Source organism: Aquarana catesbeiana, linkage group LG06 (assembly GCF_042186555.1).
Source record: "Aquarana catesbeiana isolate 2022-GZ linkage group LG06, ASM4218655v1, whole genome shotgun sequence".
Lineage (NCBI taxonomy): Eukaryota > Metazoa > Chordata > Amphibia > Anura > Ranidae > Aquarana > Aquarana catesbeiana.
Genome location: NC_133329.1, coordinates 35701969 through 35726624, shown reverse-complemented (window position 1 = coordinate 35726624; position 24656 = coordinate 35701969). Strand labels below are relative to the sequence as shown.

Genomic DNA, 24656 nt, shown 5'->3' with positions numbered 1-24656 from the left:
AATGGGAGACTGATTTAGATTCCCATCTCACTGACGGCCAAAAGAACAAGATCCTACAATTAGCTCATACTTCATCCCTTGCCTCTAGAATATCAGAGGTCAACTATAAATTACTCACTAGGTGGCATTACACCCCAGTTAGACTGCATCAAATGTTCCCCGCCAGTTCCCCATTGTGCTGGAGGAACTGTGGGAACAAGGCTACTCATGCACACGTGTGGTGGTTTTGCCCACTCATTCGACCATATTGGGATGCCATTCGCGATCTGATTGTACAGATCTCGGATGTCAGTATACCTAATGACCCATGGACTGTCCTTTTTCATGCTACGAAAACTCCCGCACATTTATATAAACGTTCAATTATTCCTCACTTACTAAACGCCGCCAAAGCCTTAATTCCCACTTTATGGGGCCAACAAACAACCCCCTCTATAAAGGCTTGGCTACAAATGGTAGATAACTTACACCTTATGGAGAGCATCACTCACAATATTAGAGGTACTTCCCAGAAACATTCTCTAACATGGGATCCTTGGATAAAATTTCAGTCCACCTCCTCCTATAAGGACCTCATATCGCAAACCTCTTAAATTCATCACTTTAAAGTAGTCATTTATTGAGTGTCCTTGACACTCCACTCTTTTTAAACTTGTCGAAGTGCATGCCAGCAACCCCTCTCCCCTCCCCTATTCTCTTTATCCTCTTTTCCTTTCATTCTTCCCTTGTTTTTCTTTCTTTCTCCTTTATTCTTTTCTTTATCATTTCAATATCCCTATTCATTATTTAGGGTTCTTTTCTATTCTTTAACCTCCTACACCAAAGCAATATGTTTTTTCAAAATGAGTTTTGATTCAACTGCTCACATAATAGGAATCCAATAACTAAGCGTATATCACTATGTTGGTTAACAGACCTCCAGAGTCACTTATTGAAATATTGCCCTATGCCGTACCACTGTACTATGTGTGTACTGGAAATTGCTATACTGTATATGTGAGAATGATTCTATTTTGAAATGTTTGTATATTTTTGCTTTGCTCTTCTTTAATAAAAAAAAATTATTAAACAAAAAAAAAAAAAAAAAAAATTTAAAGGTCGGTGATAGGGATGAGCTTTGAGTTCGAGTCGAACTTGTGTTCGACTCGAACATAGGCTGTTCGCCATTTTGCTGAACAGCGAACAATTTGGGGTTTTCGCGGCAAATTCGAAAGCCGTGGAACACCCTTTAAAAGTCTATGGGAGAAATCAAAAGTGCTAATTTTAAAGGCTTATATGCATGGTATTGTCATAAAAGGTGTTTGGGGACCTGGGTCCTGCCCCAGGGGACATGTATCAATGCAAAAAAAAGTTTTAAAAACGTCCGTTTGGGAGTAGTGATTTTAATAATGCTTAAAGTCAAACAATAAAAGTGTAATATTCCTTTAATTTTTGGAACCAGGGGGGTGTCTATAGTATGCCTATAAAGGGGCGCATGTTTCCCGTGTTTAGAACAGTCTGACAGCAAAATGACATTTCATAGGAAAAAAGTTATTTAAAAGTACTCACGGCTATTAATGAATTGCCGGTCCGACAATGCACATAAAAGTTCATTGATAAAAACTGCATGGGATTTCCCCACAGGGGAACCCCGAACCAGAATTGAAAAAAAAAACTGGCGTGGGGGTCCCCCTAAATTCCATACCAGGCCCTTCAGGTCTGGTATGGATATTAAGGGGAACCCCACGCCAATTTTTTTTAAAAAAATGACGTAGGGGTCCCCCTCAAAATTCATAACAGACCCTTAAGGTCTGGTATTGATTTTAAGGGGAACCCCACGCCAAAATTTTTTAAAAAATTGGCGTGGGGTCCCCCCAAAAATCCATACCAGACCCTTACCTGAGCACGCAACCTGGCAGGCCACAGTAAAAGAGGGGGGGATGATAGAGAGCCCCCCCCTCCTGAACCTTACCAGGCCACATGCCCTTAACATTGTAAGGGTGCTTTGGGGTCCCCCCCAAAGCACCTTGTCCCCATGTTGATGAGGACAAGGGCCTCATCCCCACAACCCTTGACCGGTGGTTGTGGGGGTCTGCGGGCGGGGGGGCTTATCGGAATCTGGAAGCACCCTCTAACAAGGGGACCCCCAGATCCTGGCCCCCCGTGTGAAATGGTAAGGGGGTACAAAAGTACCCCTACCATTTTACAAAAAACTGTCAAAAATGTTAAAAATGACAAGAGAAAGTTTTCGACAATTCCTTTATTTAAATGCTTCTTCTTTCCATCTTCTTTCTTCTATCTTCCTTCGGTTTCTTCCTCCATCTTCTTCTTCTTCTGGTTCTTCTGGTACTTCCTCCGGTGTTCTCGTCCGGCATCTTCCTCCGTGGCGTCTTCTCCCCTTCTTCGTTCTCAGGCCGCTCCGCATCCATGATGGGAGGTTCCCGCTGTGTGGCGCTTCTCGTCTTCTGACGGTTCTTAAATAACGGAGGGCGGGGCCACCCGGTGACCCGCCCCCCCTCTGACACACGGGGACTTGAAGGGGACTTCCCTGTGGCATTCCCCGTGACATCAGAGGGGGGCAAGGTCACCCGTTACGTAACGGGTGACCCCCTCTGAAGTCACGGGGTGGCCCCGCCCTCCATTATTTAAGAAGTGTCAGAAGACGAGAAGCGTCACACAGCGGGAGCCTCCCATCATGGATGCAGAGCGGCCCAAGGAGAAGAAGGGAAGAAGACGCCACAGAGGAAGATGCCGGACGAGAACACCGGAGGAAGAACCAGAAGAAGATGAAGGAAGAAACCGAAGGAAGATAGAAGAAAGAAGATGGAAAGAAGAAGCATTTAAATAAAGGAATTGTCAAAAACTGTCTCTTGTCATTGTTAACATTTTTGACAGTTTTTTTGTGAAATGGTAGGGGTACCCCCTTACCATTTCACACAGGGGGGCGGGATCTGGGGCTCCCCTTGTTAAAGGGGGCTTCCAGATTCCGATAAGCCCCCCCCGCCCGCAGACCTCCACAACCACCGGCCAAGGGTTGTGGGGATGAGGGACCCCAAAGCACCCTCCCAATGTTGAGGGCATGTGGCCTGGTATGGTTCAGGAGGGGGGCGCTCTATCGTCCCCCTTCTTTTCCTGCGGCCTGCTAGGTTGCGTGCTCGGATATCCATACTGGTCTGGTATGGAATTTAGGGGGACCCCCACGCCAGTTTTTTTTAAATTTTGGTTCGGGGTTCCCCTGTCGGGAAATCCCATGCAGTTTTTATCAATGAACTTTTATGTGTATTGTCGGACCGGCAATTCATTAATAGCCGCGAGTCTTTTTAAATGACTTTTTTTCCTTTGAAATGTCATTTGGCTGTCAGACTGTTCTAAACACGGGAAACATGCGCCCCTTTACATGCATACTATAGACACCCCCCAGGTACGAAATTTAAAGGAATATTACACTTTTATTTGTTTGACTTTAAGCATTATTAAAATCACCGCCCCCGAAAAAACAGACGTTTTTAAAACTTTTTGTTGCATTGATACATGTCCCCTGGGGCAGGACCCGGGTCCCCAAACCATTTTTAGGACAATACCATGCAAATTAGCCTTTAAAATTAACACTTTTGATTTTGAATGTTCGAGTCCCATAGACTTCAATGGGGTTCTAATGTTCGTGCAAAGTTTTGGTCTGTTCGCAAGTTCTGGTGCGAACCGAACCGGGGGGTGTTTGGCTCATCTCTAGTCGGTGATAACTGGGAAACATGGTCCTTCAGATTTTGAGGTTGTTTCTCCTCCAAGCACCCCTAATGGGACTTCTTTTGTTGAATATTTGAAATTTCATAAATTTAAAAATTCTAAAATTTGAAGAATAAGAGTGAAATCTGAAAATTCAAAATAATGAAAATCTGAAAATTTGAAAACCTGAAAATCTGAAATAATAACTAATAATAAATATTAAATTATAGGTATTGAAATTTCCTTTCAAATTTGGCTGTTAGTGAACGAGTACAAATTTATCCGAAGTTATGAATTATCTGAAATAACGAATGCGGAAGAGCCAAATTTGAAAGGAAATTCCAATACCTATAATTTAATAGTTAGTTATTATTTTAAATTTTACTGATTTTCTTTCTTTTGTTCAGATTTTCACATTCGGAAATTCGAAAATTCGGAATTCGAAAATTCGGAAATCCGAAAATTCTAAATTTGGAAATTTGAAAATCCGAATTTTTTAAATTTCCGAATTCCAAATTTTTTAATTTTCCGAATTTCCGAAAAAAGCAAAAGAACGAATGAAACGAAAACGAAAAAAAACAATGTTTTTGTCAGTGCACATGTCTAGATGCAATAAGATGAAAAAACGTGAGGGTTTACAACCCCTTTGATTAACAGAGTATTTACTACTGGAAATAAATACACCGTCTACCGCCAGCCGTTAAATTATTGCATGTTTTCACTACTAAAATACTGCATGACTTCACAAAAAAACTAGTGTGGTATTTTAATAGCATTTTTTTGTGAATGCCAAAGCAACTTTTTGAAAAACGCTGAGCAGTATTTTACCACATTTTTTAAGGTGCTCAATGTCGATTTGTGAATGGAGTCCAGTGTGACAATAAATATCCCCTCCTTAACCCAAGTGTGTCAGAGAGTGTGGTGCTACTTACAGAGTTGTGGGCTCTGGGAAAAGGCGACCCAAGAAAGCAACGGCTCCTTCAGGGGTAAGTGCTACACAATATATCACCGCCCAGCCACACCCTGAATGTTGAATCTTTCACGTCAGAAGAAGAAACTGAGATCAAGAAAAGACAGAGCAGTTCTCGATGATAATGATGACTGATCAATGTATCTTTGAGAGTAAAGAAATATTGGGACTTTTCATATATACGGAATATCATATATATAATAACTGTATAATGAATGACTATTTGAAAACCATTTATTTTTATGATACACAATTAATACATTATTAAAACACATTACAAAGGAAGGAAGTGATAAATGCTTCCACAGACAACGTGAACTAACAATCAATACTTATCATTAACAATCATTCTACAGAAAACTACCCTCAGAGGAACACCACCGCACAAGCACAATTGGAATATTCAAATACCGTGTTTCCCCGAAAATAAGACCGGGTCTTATACTAATTCTGGCTACAAAAAAACGCATTAGGGCCTATTTTCAGGGGATTATTTTTTTTTATGTACAATAATCTACTTTTTAAATTTTTTTTACAGGAATAAAATAAAATGTTTGTTTTTTTTTTTCGAAATTCCTGTGTCCCCTTTCTTTTCTCCCCCTCTCCCCTTCCCTCCCTGTCAGCTCAGGAGTCAGCATCTCTGTAATCCCCAAAATAAACCCCAGTTAAAGTCCTTGTAAAATCATATAATTTGCTCTTTAAAAAGATTATATAATGTCCAGCGTGTGTCTTTATGTAAAATGATTTTAGAAAATACCTTATTTACAGCGCTGCTGGGCGCTCACGTGACCTGCCGGAGCTCCTCTTCCGCAGAGGGAGGGACCACTGACGTCAGCCGGGAGGAGAGGAGGAGAGCTCCGGCGGGTCACATGTAGGTATAAGGTATTTTCTACAATAATGTTACATAAAGACACACACTAGACATTATGTAATCCTTTGACAGTGCGGAGTTCATGATATTACAAGGACTTTAACTAGGGCTTATTTTTGGGTTTGGACTTATAATGCAGCCATCCTAGAAAATTGAAATAGGTATTCGTTTCAGGGAAACACGGTACAGAAAGATTGTCCCCATTTAATAGATGCCAATTAACCACTTGCTTACAGGGCACTTAAACCCCCCTCCTATCCAAACCAATTTTCAGCTATTAGGGCTGACGCACTTTGAATGACAATTGCGCGGTCATACCACATGTACCCAAATGAAATTTTTATCATTTTTTCCCTACAAATAGAGCTTTCTTTTGGTGGTATTTGATCACCTCTGTGGTTTTGATTGTTTTTTAAAAAACTGTAAAAATACTGAATTTAAAAAAAAAAAATTGTTTTTTTTATATTTTGTTATAAAAAATTTAAAACAGGTAAGTTTTCTCCTTCGTTGATGAGGCGGCACTGATGGGCACTGATAGGCGGCAGTGATGGGCACTGATGGGTGGCAATAATGGGCACTGATGGGTGGAACTGATTGGCACTACTGGTGGGCATTGATAGCTGGCACTTGTGGGCATTGATAGGTGGCACTTGTGGGCACTGTTAGGTGGCACTTGTGGGCACTGTTAGATGGCACTGTTGGCACTGTTAGGTGGCACTGTGAGCAGTGTTAGATGGCACTGTTAGGTGGCATAGAAGAGGCAGATGTGCCTCTTCCACTTCGGGACCTTTGTCCCTCGCATCTGAGCCGGTGATCGGCATTTTTTTCTACTCACACTATCATCGTGAGTAGAAAAAAAAATGATTATCGATCTTTTGTTTACATCATGTGATCAGCTTTCATTGGCTGACAGCTGATCACATGGTAAGGGGTCGGGACCAGCCCCTTACTCGGATCGGTGATCACTCGTGTCTCAGTGACTCGGTGATCACAGTGCGCCCGGCGCGCGCCCTGCAGGGCGTGCGCAGGGTGCGTGCACAGGGGAGTCCGTCGTATGACGGCCTCCCGGGAATTCAGGTCCACGCTGTGGCTGTCATTCGGCCATAGTGCGGATGTCAAGTGGTTAAAGTGATGAGGTTCAAAATGTTTCCCAGATTAATGGATATGCTTGTTTGAGAGTAAAGAAAAATGTTAAAGGGGTTGATTTACTAAACGCAAATAGACTGTGCACTTTGCAAAGTGCAGTTGCTCCAGAGCTTAGTAAATTAGGTAAATCTTCACTTTGCAATCACATGCAAATAAAATTTAAAAAACATAATTTTTGCTTGCACGTGATTGGATGGTGGAGGTCAGCAGAGCTTCTGCTAAATTTACTAAGCTCTGGAGCAACTGCTCTTGCAGAGTGCACAGTCTATTCACCTTGAATAGACTCAGATTGTGAGTGTTGTCTCGCAAAACGAGCAGAATTCAAGCTAATGGGGTGTGCAGTACTGCATTTGGCCTTAGCTGTGGGACGCCAGTGCCGAGCGGAGACGCTCGGAAATACTCCATTCCCGGGTGTTTCCGAGTCTTTCCGAGTGTTTCTGAGGTCAGCCGAGCTGTCCCCGAGCCTTTTCAAGTGTTTCCGAGGCTCTCTGGCGCCCCCCCACCTCTGCCCACATGCGGTATTGCATGCCATTGAAGTCAATGTGGAACTAATTATATTCTTTTCCTTTAACTTCTATGGGGAAACTCGCTTTGATATACGAGTGCTTTGGATTAGGAGAATTCTCCTGGAACGGATTATGCTCGTAATCCAAGGTTCCACTGTATATAAAAAGTTCTCTTAATCCTGGCATGCATGGCAAAACCACATATGTTTGCATTTTTTGTTGTATGTACGATAAGAAACAATAGGGTGCCTTTTGCTTTTTTATCCTACCTAAAATGCACTGACACTGGCACAAAATATAAAACATTATTTTATCCTTCCTAAAACACAATGACACTAGCACTGGCACTAACATTAAGGGGTCTAGTTATTAAACATTTGCTATGCAAATGTCTCATCATTTGTACAGGCCTCATGAATAATCCCTGTGATGAGTCTAATATCTTTATTCCCTATGATTATCAGCTTTACCTAGTGGGTGTATAGTGGTAGTATTTTCCTCAAATACCTTAGTCAGGTAAATGCTGAAATATGACCATTAGATGGAGCTGACAATACTAAGAAATAAACATATTAGACGCACTATGGGGATTATTTGCAAGGGCTGTGCAAACGCTGAGACTTCCGTAAAGCAATTTTTAAATAAATAGACCTAAAAATATCAAATTTTTTTTATCCTACCTAAAATCCACTGACACTAATACTGGAAGTAATTTTTGTTTATACCAATGAGTTTTACAGTTACTGTATATATTTCATTTTTACTGAATGAAATTGAATCATTAAGTGTTTAATATTGTGGTTAGCTGTGATTGGCCACAGCTACTCACATGGTACAGATGGACTGTGATTGGCCCTGTCTTTACCATGTGATTGCTGTGACCAATCACAGAGATCAACACAAAAGTACACAATGAATGGCATGAATCAGGGCCATCCATTGTGTACAATTGTCCTGTGCTTTGCTGTGATTGGTCCCAGTGATCACATGGTACCAGCAGCGGCCCGGTACACTGATTGATCATCCACCGAACACAGGGATTGCCCTGCAGCGTGGCCCATGGAGCATGTTCTGGGAGGACGTCATATGACGTCCACCTGAAACGGTGAATGTCCCACCCAGTTGTCATTTGTCTATAGGCCGGGTGGGAACTGGTTAAATAAACAGTAGAATAAGAGATCCAAAGTCATAAAAAAAAAACTGGTTTCTCTTCTATAGGGCCTCCACAACAATACAATGAGGGGAATTTATGAGTGGCGCAAGTATAAAACCTTCACCACTCTTCTAGTCTGAAAAAGTGGAGCAGATCCTGACCCTAATTAACAAAGGAGGTACAAGCCTTTTAGGAGCAACCTGCCTAATTTTCTATGCTGTGTCTGTACCAGACATGGTATGCAGAGCAGTGGAGAAGAAGCTGCTTTCTCCCCATACCTCCCAACATTTTGAGATGGGAATGAGGGACACCAACTAACAAATGTAGGTAGGCATAGGACATGCCCCCTGCCACTCCCCCTTAACCACTTCCAGACCAGCGCACGACGATGTACATCGGCAAAATGGCACGGACAGGCAAATGGGCGTACAGGTACGTCCCTTTAAATTTGCCACCGTGCCATTGTGTGCGCCGCCGGCGGCATGCACCGGGACCTTCGTGAGTCGAATCGCGGGTCCCACTCTATCGCCGCGGGGATAACCGCGATTGTCTCACGGGGAGGAAGAACGGGGAGATGCTAATGTAAACAAGCATCTCCCCGTTCTGCCTAGTGACAGTGTCACTGGATCTCTGCTCCCTGTGATTGGAGCAGAGATCAGTGACGTGTCACACACAGCCCATCCCCCAACAGTTAGAAACACGCCCCCAGGACACACTTAACCCCAACACTGCTACCTAGTGGTTAACCCCTTCACTGCCAGTGTCATTTACACATGAATCAGTGCATTTGTATAACACTGATTGCTGTATAAATGACAATGCTCCCAAAAATGTGTCAAAATTTTCCGATGTGTCCGCCATAATGTCGCAGTCACAATAAAAATCGCTGCCATTACTAGTAAAAAAAAAAATATTAATAAAAATGCCATAAAACTATCCCCTATTTTGTAAACGCTATAACTTGCGCAAACCAATCAATAATCGCTTATTGCTATTTTTTTTTACCAAAAATATGTAGAAGAATACATATCGGCCTAAACGGGGGAAAAAATGTTTTTTTATACACTTTTGGGGGATATTTATTATAGCAAAATGTAAAAAATAATGCGTTTTTTTCAATATTGTCGCTTTATCTTTATTTATAGCACAAAAAATAAAAAACGCAGGGGTGATCAAATACCACCAAAAGAAAGCTCTATTTGTGGGAAAAAAAGGATATCACTTTAGTTTGGAAGCAGCGTCGCATGACTGCGCAATTGTCAGTTAAAGCGACGCAGTGCCAAATCGCAAAAAGTGCTCTGGTCTTTGGCCAGCAAAATGGTCCGGGGCTGAAGTGGTTAAAGGAGAATTAACCAAAAAAAGGTTTATTAAATCGACAGGACTTTTTTTTAGCCACTACTATTCCTTTATATTGGCTTTTAAAATGTACAAATGCAGCACTTTAGAATTGGGATGAAAAGTTTAGCACTGGGAAACACCTTTTGAAAGATAAAAAGTGCATTTTATATATAGATCAGACCAAAATGAGGGACAAATGAGGGGGAAAGAGGGACAGAGGGACATTGCTCCAAATCAGGGACAGTCCCTCGAAATCAGGGACAGTTGGGAGCTATGCCTCTGCCCACCCCACTCACTCAGCTGAGAGCAAGAGGGAGGAGGGAGGAGGTTATTCTTGCCTTTACTGGGGGTTAACAGACAGGAATATAGACAGGAAAAGGAGCTTTCCCTTCCTATAAGCAGGCTTTGCTCACGTAATGTGTTCATTGCACAGGCAGTGAGAGGCATGTGAGCTTCCTGCCAGGTTACCAACAGAAAGTTCACATCCCGTACATCAGATCCAGCATACGGGGGAATCTGGCGAGTGATCCCTTTCTTAGGCATGAAACCTACGCCAATTTTTATGTCACTCTGAAAAAAGAAAGTATAGGTGAGGTGCAGAAAGACCTGAAATAGATCTATCTGCTTTGCTTTAGGAGCTCAGCTATGAGGAAAGATTAGAAGAACTGAATTTATTCTCTCTTCAGAAGAGGAAATTAAGGGGGGATATGATCACCATGAAGAAATGCATAAGGGGTCCATATAGTGAACTTACTGTGAGTTATTCACTTTACGGTCAACACAGAGGACAAGGGGGCACTTTTCATGTCTAGAGGAAAAGAGATTTCATCTCTAAATACGGAAAGGTTTCTTCACAGTAAGAGCTGTAAAAATGTGGAAAAGACTCCCTTCAGAGGTGGTTCTGGCCAGCTCAGTAGATTGCTTTAAGAAAGGCCGGGGGATCAGGAAGGATTTTTTTCCCCTGCTGTAGAAAATTGGAGCATGCTCTGTTGGGGTTTTTTGCCTTCCTCTGGATCAACTGTGGGTATAGAATTGGGTATATGGGATTGTACAATATTTTTTATTTTATTTATTAATGTTTATGTTTGAACTAGATGGACGTGTGTCTTTTTTCAACCTGACTAACTATGTAACTATGTAATGTGTCACACCCACATTATAATGCTGTAGGAAGCTTTGTTAATTCCCCTGAAGAGATGCAGAGGAGGTTTCTCTAACTAGTGATAACTGTGACTATCACAGTGATATTGTGATCAGTAGCCGATCATGCTGGCTCTCAATCATTACTCTAAGACCAGGAACTGTTCCATCTCGAATTTGGGAGGTGAGTGATCAAGGTCACTGACAGCACAGACTCAGGTATGCAAATATGTGGCAACATGATACAAGGCCCAGTCCATGCCACCATACTATATGCATAGGCCAGCCTTAGGGAGATAAAGTTTGTGGAACAGTTAACGTCTTCTTTAAAAACCAAACAACTTTGAGAAGAAGCCGGACTTTTTCTGGCGTTGTCTGTTTGCCTTAGCTGCAGCCAAACATCCCTGCATCCTGTACAACTCCCGATCCTGTAGACACAGAAACAAGCAGTACATAGATTAGTTAAGATGTATGAATGGTGAATAAACCTAAAGATCTATCTACTCCAAGTACAGATGAATTATTTTCTCATATTCCAGTTTATCATTTTTGTGCAACCATTTCTTATTATGAAGAATAAAGCGTATTTATCGGCATATAACACGCACAGGTGTATAACACGCACATTCATTTTAAGAGGGAAGTTTCAGGAAAAAAAAACTACATTTTAAATAAGAAACTTTGAAGCAAAATAAGAGTCAGTGCCCATCTGCAGCCTGACCATTGCCATCAATGCAGCCTGATCAATGCCCATCTGCAGCAGCCTCACCATTGCCATCAATGCAGCAGCCTCACCATTGCCATCAATGCAGCAGCCTCGCCATTGCCTTCAATGCAGCAGCCTCACCATTGCCTTCAATGCAGCAGCCTCACCATTGCCATCAATGCAGCAGCCTCACCATTGCCTTCAATGCAGCAGCCTCACCATTGCCATCAATGCAGCAGCCTCAGCATTGCCATCAATGCAGCAGCCTCACCATTGCCATCAATGCAGCAGCCTCACCATTGCCATCAATGCAGCAGCCTCACCATTGCCATCAATGCAGCAGCCTCACCATTGCCATCAATGCAGCAGCCACACCATTGCCATCAATGCAGCAGCCTCACCATTGCCATCAACGCAGCAGCCTCACCATTGCCTTCAATGCAGCAGCCTCACCATTGCCATCAACGCAGCAGCCTCACCATTGCCTTCAATGCAGCAGCCTCACCATTGCCATCAGTGCAGCCTGATCGAACAGAACAGTGGTCCAATGGCGGCCCAGGAGACGGGGCTTCCTATTACAGAGGCCGCCAAGTAAACAGGAGATTTTCACTGAATGTAATCTGATGGCACTCATCCCGCCCCGCTCCCTGTCCCCTCCGAGGCAGCTAAAATTGAAGTATTGGCGTATAACACGCACATGCTATTTGCACCCAATTTTTATAGTGAAAAAGTGAGTGTTATACGCCAATAAATACAGTACTTACAATCAAATACAACATTTACAGTGGGTCAAAAAAGTATTTAGTCAGCCACCAAAAGTGCAAGTTCTCCCACTTATAAAGATGAGAGAGGCCTGTAATTGTCATCATAGGTATACCTCAACTATGAGAGACAAAATGTGGAAACAAATCCAGACAATCACATTGTCTGATTTTTGAAAGAATTTATTTGCAAATTATGATGGAAAATAAGTATTTAGTCAATATCAAAAGTTCATCTCAATACTTTGTTATATGTCTTTTTTTTTCCAAATAATTTTCTTTTATTGAAGAAAAATAGAGAGCATATACAAGAAAACAATAACATTGGTATAACATTGAAGTATATCACATGCAGCGCTGTAAATAAGGCATTCTCTACAATAATGTTAAATAAAGAAACACTAGACATTATGTAATCCTTTGACAGCGCGGAGTTCATGATATTACAAGGACTTTAACTAGGGCTTATTTTCGGGGTTGGATTTACATTGCAGCCATCCTAGAAAATTGAAATAAGTATTCGTTTCGTGGGAAACGCGGTACAGAAAGATCGTCCCCATTTAATGGATGCCAATTAAAGTGATGAGGTTCAAAATGTTTCCCAGATTAATGGATGTGCTTGTTTGAGAGTAAAGAAAAAAGTCAAAGGGGTTGATTTACTAAACGCAAATAGACTGTGCACTTTGCAAAGTGCAGTTGCTCCAGAGCTTAGTAAATTAGGTAAATCTTCACTTTGCAATCACATGCAAATAAAATTTAAAAAACATAATTTTTGCTTGCACGTGATTGGATGGTGGAGGTCAGCAGAGCTTCTGCTAAATTTACTAAGCTCTGGAGCAACTGCTCTTGCAGAGTGCACAGTCTATTCACCTTGAATAGACTCGGTTTGTGAGTGTTGTCTCGCAAAATGAGCAGAATTCAAGCTATTGGGGTGTGCAGTATCACATTTGGCCTGAGGTGCGGGGGCGCTGGTGCCGAGCAGAGCCGCTCGGAAATACTACGTTCCCGAGTGTTTCTGAGTCTTTCTGAGGTCAGCAGAGCTGTCCCCGGGCCTTTTCTAGTGTTTCCGAGGCTCTCTGGCGCCCCCCCACCTCTGGCCACATGCGGTATTGCATGCCATTGAAGTCAATGCGGAACTAATTATATTTATATCCATTAAAGCGGGATTCTGGACTGAAAAAAAAAAAATTAAAAGTCAGCAGCTACAAACACTGTAGCTGCTGACTTTAAATAAGTACTTACCTGTCCTGGGTGCCCACGATGTCGGCCGCCTGAGGCCGACCCGTCCCTCGGCTCTCAGGTCCTGGCACCGCCATCCTAGGTAAGGGAAACAGGCAGTGGAGCCTTGTGGCTTCACTGCCAGTTTCCTACTGCGCATGCGCGAGGGGTTAACCCCTTCACTGCCAGTGTCATTTACACAGGAATCAGTGCATTTGTATAGCACTGATTGCTGTATAAAGGACAATGGTCCCAAAAATGTGTCAAAATTGTCCGATGTGTCCGCTATAATGTCACAGTCATGATAAAAATCGCTGCCATTACTATTAAAAAAAAAAATTATTAATAAAAATGCCATAAAACTATCCCCTATTTTGTAAATGCTATAACTTTTGTGCAAACCAATCAATAATCGCTTATTGCAATTTTTTACCAAAAATATGTAGAAGAATACGTATCGGCCTAAACTGAGGAAAAAAAAAAAATTTTATACATTTTTGGGGGATATTTATTATAGCAAAATCTAAAAAATAATGCATTTTTTTTCAAAATTGTCGCTCTATTTTTATTTATAGCGCAAAAAATATAAAATGCAGGGGTGATCAAATACCACCAAAAGAAAGCTCTATTTGTGGGAAAAAAAGGATATCACTTTTGTTTGGGAGCCACATCGCATGACCGCGCAATTGTCAGGTAAAGCAGTGCCGAATCACAAAAAGTGCTCTGGTCTTTGGCCAGCAAAATGGTCCGGGGCTTAAAGTGGATGTAAACCCAAAGTCATCCTTTCTAAACTACTGCCATAGGGGTTATCTATAAGGATATACATGCCTCCTGCATGTATCTTTACCTGTCAAATGTCTCCCCTCTGTCTGTTATTAGACCCGAAAAACTGCATATTCTGTGGGCGGGTCTATTGAGTGGAGCTCGGTGGGTGGAGTCGGGATGTCAGTATACCCCCCGCCCACCTCTACACTCCTTGTCAATATGCATTTTCTCCTGTTTATTTCTAACACTGAACTTCTGCTGAACTTCTGCTATGATCTCTAACATCCAGTGAAAAGACAGGAAAGTAACCACATGACTTCAGCATGCCAAATCATGCTGAGGTGTGGAACAGCCAATCCTTGCAGAGCTGCTGAAGAAAGGAGTGGGGGAGGGAATTAAAAAATAATGCCTGTGTCTGAGGCTGTCACTCACAGCAAGGGGGAGGATTTGACAAAGTTTTTCTCAGTTTGTCAAGATTTTTCTCACTGAACAATAAAAGAGGATTGCTCAGAGATGGATTAACTCTGTGAGGCAAGACTGGGCTCAAATGATAGGAAATCTTATACTCTACAGTATGATATAAAAAAACTACTACTATTCCTTTATATTGGCTTTTAAAATGTACAAATGCAGCAATTTAGAATTGGGATGAAAAGTTTAGCACTGGGAAACACCTTTTGAAAGATAAAAAGTGCATTTTATATGCAACTATATAGATCAGACCAAAATGAGGGACAAATGGGGGGGGGGGGGACAGAGGGACATTGCTCCAAATCGGGGACGGTCCCTCAAAATCAGGGACAGTCCCTCGAAATCAGGGACAGTTGGGAGCTATGCCTCTGCCCACCCCACTCACTCAGCTGAGAGCAAGAGGGAGGAGAGAGGAGGTTATTCTTGTATTTACTGGGGGTTAACAGACAGGCATATAGACAGGAAAAGGAGCTTTCCCTTCCTATAAGCAGGCTTTGCTCACGTAATGTGTTCATTGCACAGGCAGTGAGAGGCATGTGAGCTTCCTGCCAGGTTACCAACAGAAAGTTCACATCCCGTACATCAGATCCAGCATCTGGCGAGTGATCCCTTTCTTAGGCATGAAACCTATGCCAATTTTTATGTCACTCTGAAAATAGAAAGTATAGGTGAGGTGCAGAAAGACCTGAAATAGATCTATCTGCTTTGCTTTAAGAGCTCAGCTATGAGGAAAGATTAGAGGAACTGAATTTATTCTCTCTTGAGAAGAGGAAATTAAGGGGGGATATGATCACCATGAAGAAATGCGTAAGAGGTCCATATAGTGAACTTGGTGTGAGTTATTCACTTTACGGTCAACACAAAGGACAAGGGGGCACTTTTCATGTCTAGAGGAAAAGAGATTTCATCTCCAAATACAGAAAGGTTTCTTCACAGTAAGAGCTGTGAAAATGTGGAATAGACTCCCTTCAGAGGTGGTTCTGGCCAGCTCAGTAGATTGCTTTAAGAAAGGCCGGGGGATCAGGAAGGATATTTTTCCCCTGCTGTAGCAAATTGGAGCATGCTCTGTTGGGGCTTTTTGCCTTCCTCTGGAATAACTGTGGGTATAGAATTGGGTATATGGGATTGTACAATGTTTTTTATTTTATTTATTTATTTATGTTTGTGGTTTAACTAGATGGACGTGTGTCTTTTTTCAACCTGACTAACTATGTAACTATGTAATGTGTCACACCCACATTATAATGCTGTAGGAAGCTTTGTTGATTCCCCTTAAGAGATGCAGAGGAGGTTTCTCTAACTAGTGATAACTGTGACTATCACAGTGATATCATGATCAGTAGCCGGTCATGCTGGCTCTCAATTATTACTCTAAGACCAGGAACTGTTCCATCTCAAATTTGGGAGGTGAGTGATCAAGATCACTGACAGCACAGACTCAGGTATGCAAATATGTGGCAACATGATACAAGGCCCAGTCCATGCCACCATACTATATGCATAGGCCAGCCTTAGGGGGATAAAGTTTGTGGAACAGTTAAAGTCTTCTTCCAAACAGCAACAACTGTAAACTATGAGATGGTGCAGGACCGCTCCTGTAGACACAGAAACAATCAGTACATAGATTAGTGAAGATGTATGAACGGTGAATAAACCTAAAGATCTATCTACTCCAAGTACAGATGAATTATTTTCTCATATTCTAGTTTAGCATTTCTTATTTTGAAGAATAAAGTACTTACAATCAAATACAACATTTACAGTGTGGCAAAAAAGTATTTAGTCAGCCACCAATTGTGCAAGTTCTCCCACTTAAAAAGATGAGAGAGGCCTGTAATTGTCATCATAGGTATACCTCAACTATGAGAGACAAAATGTGGAAACAAATCCAGACAATCGCATTGTTTGATTTTTGAAAGAATTTATTTGCAAATTATGGTGGAAAATAAGTATTTGGTCAATATCAAAAGTTCATCTCAATACTTTGTTATATATCCTTTGTTTTTTTCCCAAATAATTTTCTTTTATTGAAGAAAAATAAAGAGCATATACAAGAAAACAATAACATTGGTATAACATTGAAGAATCACAGAGTATTTTTTATACCGTTGTGTATAAGAAAAACAATCACTTCATCACTGAGTCAGTCGTGATTAGGGAAATAGCTCCACTTGTGTACCCGTGTGGATCCAGAGATGGCGGAGAATATCAATGCTGAGGTTTGGATGGTAGGCGATTGGTGTCCATAGGGGTTGATGGAGTTTGTATTATGGGAGGAGGACATTGCTGAAAAGGGTAATAGCGAAAAGAGCACATAGAAATCGGAAATAGAAATTGAGTACTAGTGAATGGGAATGCATTGTTTAGCAGCGTTAATCATATGCATTGTTAGAGATTTGTGGTAGGAAGTGTGTGGTAAGGGTGAGTGATGGAGAAGGAATTGGGCCGCGGTTAAGTCTAGACTGTAGGAGGTAATTTGTGCGGTTATGCGATGAACATCTGACCAGTAGTGTAGTAGGGGGGGCATGACCACCAAATGTGGAGTAAGGTACCCCTTTCTTGGTGACATCTCCAACAGACCTCAGGGATTTCAGGTTTGAATTTATGTAGGAGTACAGGAGTGCGGTACCACCTGGATTGGATTTTAAATCTGTTTTCCCGGGTGGTAACGTTTGTTGAACCTTTGTGTATGGTCTTGAATATGTTTTCCCAGTTTTCTTCCGTGAGTGATATGGAGAGTTCAGACTCCCATTTTTTACAGGCTAAGGTGTCATTGGTCTTGAGGTCGGCAAAGAAGAGGTTGTGTATGTAGGAGATAAGGTGAGTTTGGGGTGTTGTTTTAGTACAAAGAACTTCGAAGGGGTAGAGTTGTCTTGAGCAATGAGAGTTTTTGTTCAGGGGTTTAAGGTAGTGGGCAATTAGTAAATATGTCCAAGGGGGGATAGGTGTTTTTTCCTTCCGTGTGGCAATCTGGGCTGCAGTAAGCATCTTGCATTGGTGGAAAAATTGGTGGGCCCTAATTTGATCTGATGGCCAGTGGTCATTAAGGAATGATTGGTGCATTCCTGGGGGGAAGTAAGGGTTTAATTTTATTGGAGTCAATGGACCAGGGGTGGAGGATAAGTCAGTTTGTTTACACGTCTGATGGAAGCATTTTGTGGTGGGTCCTATTATATGGTGGAGGTGTATGTCTGATGGGCTATGTCGAGGGGTGATCCACGGAAGTGGATTTAGAGGTAGTTTTGCAAAGGAGGCTTCCAGAGCAATCCATTCTTTATGGGGGGCGTGAACATTCCAGTCTACTATCCTGGTAAGAAGGGCAGCAGTTTGGTAGTTCCGGAGGTTTGGTAGCCCGATGCCACCCAGGTATTTTGGGCGAGTGAGTTGATTATAACTAATTCTGTGTGTTTGATCACTCCAGAGGAAGTTGGAGCATAACTGTCTGTAGGTCTTGAAAAAGGAGGGCAGGACATGGATGGGGATCATTTGTAGTATGTATAGAAGTCTCGGCAGAGCATTCATTTTTAGGATCACCGCTCTGCCGAACCAGGGGAATAAAGGTTTGTTCCAGTTTTTAAGGTCAGAGGTCAATTCGTTTAGAAGGGGAAAATGGTTCTTCGTATAAAGATCTGCTAGTTTGGAGGGGAGTTGTATGCCTAAGTATGTAATTGAATAATTTTTCCATTGGAAGGGAAAGTTCACTTTACATTGGTCTACTAGGTTTTGTGGGAGTGAGATATTAGGGGCATATGATTTTGATAGGTTAATTTTAAGGTTGGAGAGAGATTGAAATTGTTAAAATTTTGACAGAATAATTGGTAGGGTAATCAGTGGGTTTGTAAGGAATAGCAGTATATCATCCGCGGATGCGGCGTATTTGTATTCCTTCGTATGCGTATGGGATCCCTGCATGTCTGGGTTGAATCTTATTTTACGGAGAAAAGGTTCGAGGGTTAGCACGAAAAGGATAGGGGGCAGAGGGCAACCCTGTCTCGTCCCGTTGCAGATGGGGAAGGCATTTGACCGAGTGTTGTTGACCCGGACTTTGGCAGAGGGGTTTGCGTATAGTGAGAGAATCAAGCCAATCATGTGAGGACCCATGCCAATGGCTTGAAGAACTGCCAACATGTAGTCCCATGACACTCTGTCAAATGCCTTCTCTGCATCTAGGGATAGGAAAAAGCCTTTTTGGTTAATTTGGGTGATCATATGGTGTAAATTGATAGCTTTGATGGTGTTATCCCTGGCTTCACGCCAGGTGCGCATGGTAGCCGCTGTGATAGCGTGCGTTCCACATGTCTTTGATAACGCCCTGGAGGAGGGGCAAAACACGTCGACGCAATATCCGGCTCACGTTCCAACCAGTGACACTGTTTCCTGTTCTCTGTGGAACGTACGCTATCATAGCGGCGATCGCGGAAACATTCTGAATGCCTGTTTGTAGCCTTTATCCCATTGACAATGGTCCAGGTCCCATCCTATCTTTGTAGCAACTGCAGCATTTCAGGTGACTGTATGTATTCCTTCTAGGCTGTGGAGCTGAAAGTCTGCTATCACTGAACAGTGGGATTTATCTTGGGGAACGTGCACACCCATCCCGGATCATATCACATTATGTGTGTTCGATTTAATGCTGATGTAAATTTTCAACTGTTAGCGGTATTCTTTTTTACACAGGTGCATTTACTTTTGTAACATTTAATTCTTTACTATATGTCACTTGTTTTATTCAGCACCCAGTGTATTTTTGATCACATCCATATTATTGTAGTGATATCTGCATAATTTTTTCACAGATTTATTTTTTGTGTCCTAGTTGCTAGCGCTGTATCTCTTTGTACAATTATTATTAAGTCGTAGCACTTATATTCAGCAGCTGCAACAGTTTTTTATTATTGATTTTTGCACTTATTTATATATTTTTGCTAGCGCTGCTTTCATTTATTTATTTTATGAAAAATGATTGTCTAGGGTAAGAGAAAGCAAATGGTTAAACCAATTCTCTCACTCCTCTCACCCTAAGATTGCGGCACCTTCCACGATTGTCGAGGTCCTCCGGTATCTGCCTGCTGAGCTGCGTTTCTTGTCCCCTGGGGGGGCGGGATCTTGTTGCAGAGACGCTGCGGGATGTTCTCACCATATTAAAAGCTGTTTAAAGTGCTTAAAAGCTGATGTAGCTGGACCTCATGGATGGGAACTCCAGTTCTACACGTCCATCTTGGAACGGCTCCAAACCATGCCCTGTTATATATCCTTTGTTGGCAATGACAGAGGTCAAACATTTTCTGTAAGTCTTCACAAGGTTGTCACACACTGTTGCTGGTATGTTGGCCCATTCCTCCATGCAGATCTCCTCTAGAGCAGTGATGTTTTGGGGCTGTCGCTGGGCAACACGGACTTTTAACTCTGGAGAGTGTACTCTTGAGATCTGGAGACTGGCTGGGCCACTCCAGGACCTTGAAATTCTTCTTACGAAGCCACTCCTTCATTGCCCGGGCAGTGTGTTTGGGATCATTGTCATGCTGAAAGACACAGCCACGTTTCATCTTCAATGCTCTTGCTGATGGGAGGAGGTTGCACTTAAAATCGCACGATACATGGCCCCATTCATTCTTTCATGTACACGGATCAGTCATTCTGTTCCCTTTGCAGAGAAACAGCCTCAAAGCATGATGTTGCCACCCCAATGCTTCACAGTAGGTATGGTGTTGTTTGGTTGCAACTCAGCATTCTCTCTCCTCCAAACACGACGAGTTGTGTTTCTACTAAACAGTTCTACTTTGGATTCATCTGACCATATGACATTCTCCCAATCCTCTTCTGGATCATCCAAATGCTCTCTAGCAAACCTCAGATGGCCCCGGACATGTACTGGCTTAAGCAGGGGGACACGTCTGGCACTGCAGGATCTGAGTCCCTGGCGGCGTAGTGTGTTACTGATGGTAGCCTTTGTTACGTTGGTCCCAGCTCTCTGCAGGTCATTGACTAGGTCCCCCGTGTGGTTCTGGGATTTTTGCTCACCGTTCTTGTGATCATTTTGACCCCACGGGGTGAGATCTTGCATGGAGCCCCAGATCGAGGGAGTTTATCAGTGGTCTTGTATGTCTTCCATTTTCTAATTATTGCTCCCACAGTTGATTTCTTCACACCAAGCTGCTTGCCTATTGCAGATTCAGTCTTCCCAGCCTGGTGCAGGTCTACAATTTTGTTTCTGGTGTCCTTCAACAGCTCTTTGGTCTTCACTATAGTGGAGTTTGGAATGTGACTGAGGTTGTGAACAGGTGTCTTTTATACTGATAACAAGTTCAAACAGGTGTCATTAATACAGGTAATGAGTGGAGGACAGAGGAGCCTCTTAAAGAAGAAGATACAGGTCTGTGAGAGCCAGAAATCTTGCTTGTTTGTAGGTGACCAAATACTTATTTTCCACCATAATTTGCAAATAAATTCTTTCAAAAATCAAACAATGTGACTGTCTGGAGTTGTTTCCACATTTTGTCTCTCATAGTTGAGGTATACCTATGATGACAATTACAGGCCTCTCTCATCTTTTTAAGTGGGAGAACATGTATAATTGGTCCCTGACTAAATACTTTTTTGCCCCACTGTACATATGGACAATCAATGGTAACAATTGTTTTGCTGTACACACTGGATATAAATCTCAGTCTTTATTCTTTGCATGTAAAGATGGCAGAGTACAGCTTCATTTTATTGTTATTTATTTCAGCATGGCAGGTTACTTCTGAATCAACTGCAATCAATTTCCCTGCAGTCTGATGTATCCCCCCTTCCCTGACATTGGGGGTCTTCTGTAACCTCTTGCCGCCCATGTAATGCATATATGTAGTGGCAAAGAGAATGGACTTTAACACCCACATATGTGTCCATGGGCGGCAGAACTTTCTGTCCTGAGAGAGGGCTCACTGATTTCTTTTTTTTTTTTCAAATACTTTATTTATATAAGAAAGTAATCAGTGAATACGTGGAAACATTGCCACCTCACATTACATCGTATTCCTTATTTTGGGCACAATTAATAAACTTAACATATCGTCCTATCATTTATACAACTCAATATATATAAATAACATTTCCCTGCAAAATATCTCCATAAACCCCTTTTCTTTCTTCTTTTAGAACTCTCCTTAATTTCATAATCCAAAAGAAAGAGGGCTATCACCCTAATTTTGCTCCGTGTATTCTGTCTTCATCCTCTATTTTATCTTTTACAAAAAGAAAAACCCCTACACCCAACTCCCCCCTACTAGAGAGGGGAAAAAATATCCAAATGATGTTTAAAACCTTTTATATTTTAAAGTATTTTGGAATTCTAGCTTATGAATTCAGCATCATACAGAAAATAGGGAGGAAAAGCTCAACCTTTTACTTGAGGAATTAGCAGAAAAGGACAAGGAAGTTTCCATTGAAATAAACCCTCAAAAGACAAAAACTGTGGTTGTAACCAACAAAGGACACAAAGATGGAAAAAGACTATAACCCAAGGCACTTGGTTCCCTAATTATAAACCACTTCCTCGAGCTGTAAAACAAACATTCAGTATATGATATATATATATATATAAGGCAAGAAAATATAAAGTAATTGGGTCACCTCATATCAGGGCTGGGACAAGGGGTGGGCAGGAGGGGAGCTGCCCTGGGCACAGCAGAGCAAGGGGTCAGAGAATGGACACAGGGCATTAGGGCAGCACAGTGGTGTAGTGGGTAGCACTCTCGCCTAGCAGTAACAATGGGTCGCTGGTTCGAATCCCAACTACCTGCCTGGAGTTTGCATGTTCTCCCTGTGCCTGTGTGGGTTTCCTCTGGGTACTCCGGTTTCCTCTTACACTACAAAGACATGCTGGTAGGTTAATTGGCTCCTGTCCAAAATTGGCCCTAGTATATGAATGTGAGTTGGGGACCTTGGATTGTAGGGACCGATGTGAGTGTGCAATGTATGTGTGGATCTCTGTGTACATTGAAAGTGCTATATGGGAATAGGAATTGGGATAATTGTAGACACGCACCCACACTCACTAAGGTTGAACTGGATGGACTGGTGTCTTTATTCAACCTTGCTAACTATGTAGCTATGTAGGGCAGTAAAACCCACTCTACGGTATGCATTAACAGAGGGGGAGGGGGTACAGTTCTACATCCTTGCCCTGCGTGCTAGTGCTAGTGTCCCAGCACTGTCTCATATTATATATCTACTATAATAAAACCATAGCATATCACTTAGGATCATCTCGGAGGTAAAACTGTTAAGAGTTGGGTGAACAGTTCAGCCCGAGCATGAGTTCTGGCCAAACATCGGCTGTTCGCCCATTCAATGAACACCCGAACTATCAGGGCATTGGACCGCCTGTTTGGCCCGCCAAATGACCACAATGCACTGCACCGCCACACAGTGCATTGGAGGCCCTGATTGGCTAAAGCAATTAAAGCTTTTCAGGGCACAGAGCACTGTCAGAGCCATTGGATTGGAGAAAGTAATGATGACTCTATCTAATCATGGCTCCTTGCTCCTAGTCCCGCCCCACACTATAAAAATATCCTCCACATAGCGGTGTGGACAAAGATAGAACAGGGCTCTGTTCAGTGCTGCTGGCGAGTAGGGATGAGCTTCGTGTTCGAGCTGAACCCATGTTCGACTCGAACATCGTCTGTTCGATTGTTCGCCAAATTGCAAACGATATGGGCCATTCGCGCCAAATTCGAGTGGCGTGTCACGGCCCATAATTCACTGCGGCATCGCAGTGCATTGCTGATTGATGATTGGCCAATCATGCACTATGACCCGCATGCTTGGCCAATCACAGCGCCATCTGTAGAGAGAGCTGTAATTGGCCAAAGCCAGGGTGACTTTGGCCAATTATGGCTCAGGGGGTTTTAGTACACGCCCCACACTATATAAGGCCGCCTGCACTGTGTAGTGTGTTCCGGCGTTGAGAGACAGAGACAGAGAGACAGTGTCATTTGATTTAAGTTAGATAGATTAAGCAGGACAGTCAGTCAGTTAGCTGCACTTACAGTCTATTGTGTATATATATGCATCCCAGGTGTTGTCTGTGTATATATATATATATATATATATATATACACACTGTTAAGTTGAGCTAGATCCGTTCCTGTTATTATCTTCCTACTGACAGGCAGGCAGGTGTTGTTACAGTATTTAAGGCTACCTGAAAAAAATTGCTGGTGTTCTTCTGTTCCTATTAGTACCACAGTCAGGCAGCTACATTATTTACAGTTAGTGTAGTGTGACCTCTGCACGGTGTTCAGCTAAAGCTACAAGTTAGTGTAGTATGACCTCTGCACAGTGTTCAGCTAAAGCTACAAGTTAGTGTAGTGCGACCTCTGCACAGTATTCAGCTAAAGCTACAAGTTAGTTTAGTGCGTCCTCTGCACAGTGTTCAGCTAAAGCTACCTGTAGAAGGTTGGTGGTGTTTTCCTGATCCTATCACTAATAGCAGGCAGCTACATTATTTTAACATTGGTGTAGTGCATCCTCTGCACAGTGTTCAGCTAAAGCTACCTGTAGAAGATTGGTGGTGTTCTTCTCATACTACAGGCAGGCAGTTGATTTTGCTAGCTGCAGTATCAGTATATATATATATATATCTTAGCTTAGTGCAGCTACAGCCATTAGTATGTCTGTAAGGCCAACAAGGAGAGGCAGACAGTCACAAGCCAATAAAAGAGGGCAAGCAGGCTCTGTGTCTAGAGGCAACAGTGCTGGTCGTGGACACAGTGCATCCTCATCAACACGTGGCCGTGGGACAGGCTTGGCCTTTTTTTCAGCAGCTGGCCATTTTGAGCCGCAACATGCGGAAGACTTGGTCGAGTGGATGACCAAGCCATCCTCATCCTCCTCATCCTCTCTCACCCATGCTCAGGGTAC

General features: G+C 42.4%; 2 protein-coding genes across 5 annotated transcripts in view; one reads left to right on the top strand and one right to left on the bottom strand.

Annotated features, from left to right (window-relative positions):
- Positions 1-24656, top strand: part of LOC141148310 (guanylate-binding protein 1-like) — a 1084899-nt gene that overhangs the window by 848487 nt on the left and 211756 nt on the right. The gene's annotated exons all lie outside the window — the stretch shown is intronic.
- The window catches only part of LOC141148309 (guanylate-binding protein 6-like), a 291205-nt gene that overhangs the window by 178277 nt on the left and 88272 nt on the right, over positions 1-24656 (bottom strand). For 3 of the 4 annotated variants that reach the window (XM_073635617.1, XM_073635618.1, XM_073635619.1), the window contains one exon: positions 4889-11254. The exons of the other annotated variant lie outside the window; for it this stretch is intronic. In XM_073635617.1, the coding sequence (XP_073491718.1) occupies positions 11153-11254 (102 nt within the window). In that variant the 3' untranslated portion in view covers positions 4889-11152. Of the gene's footprint in view, positions 1-4888; positions 11255-24656 lie in introns of those variants that run through there. 4 annotated transcript variants of the gene reach the window in all.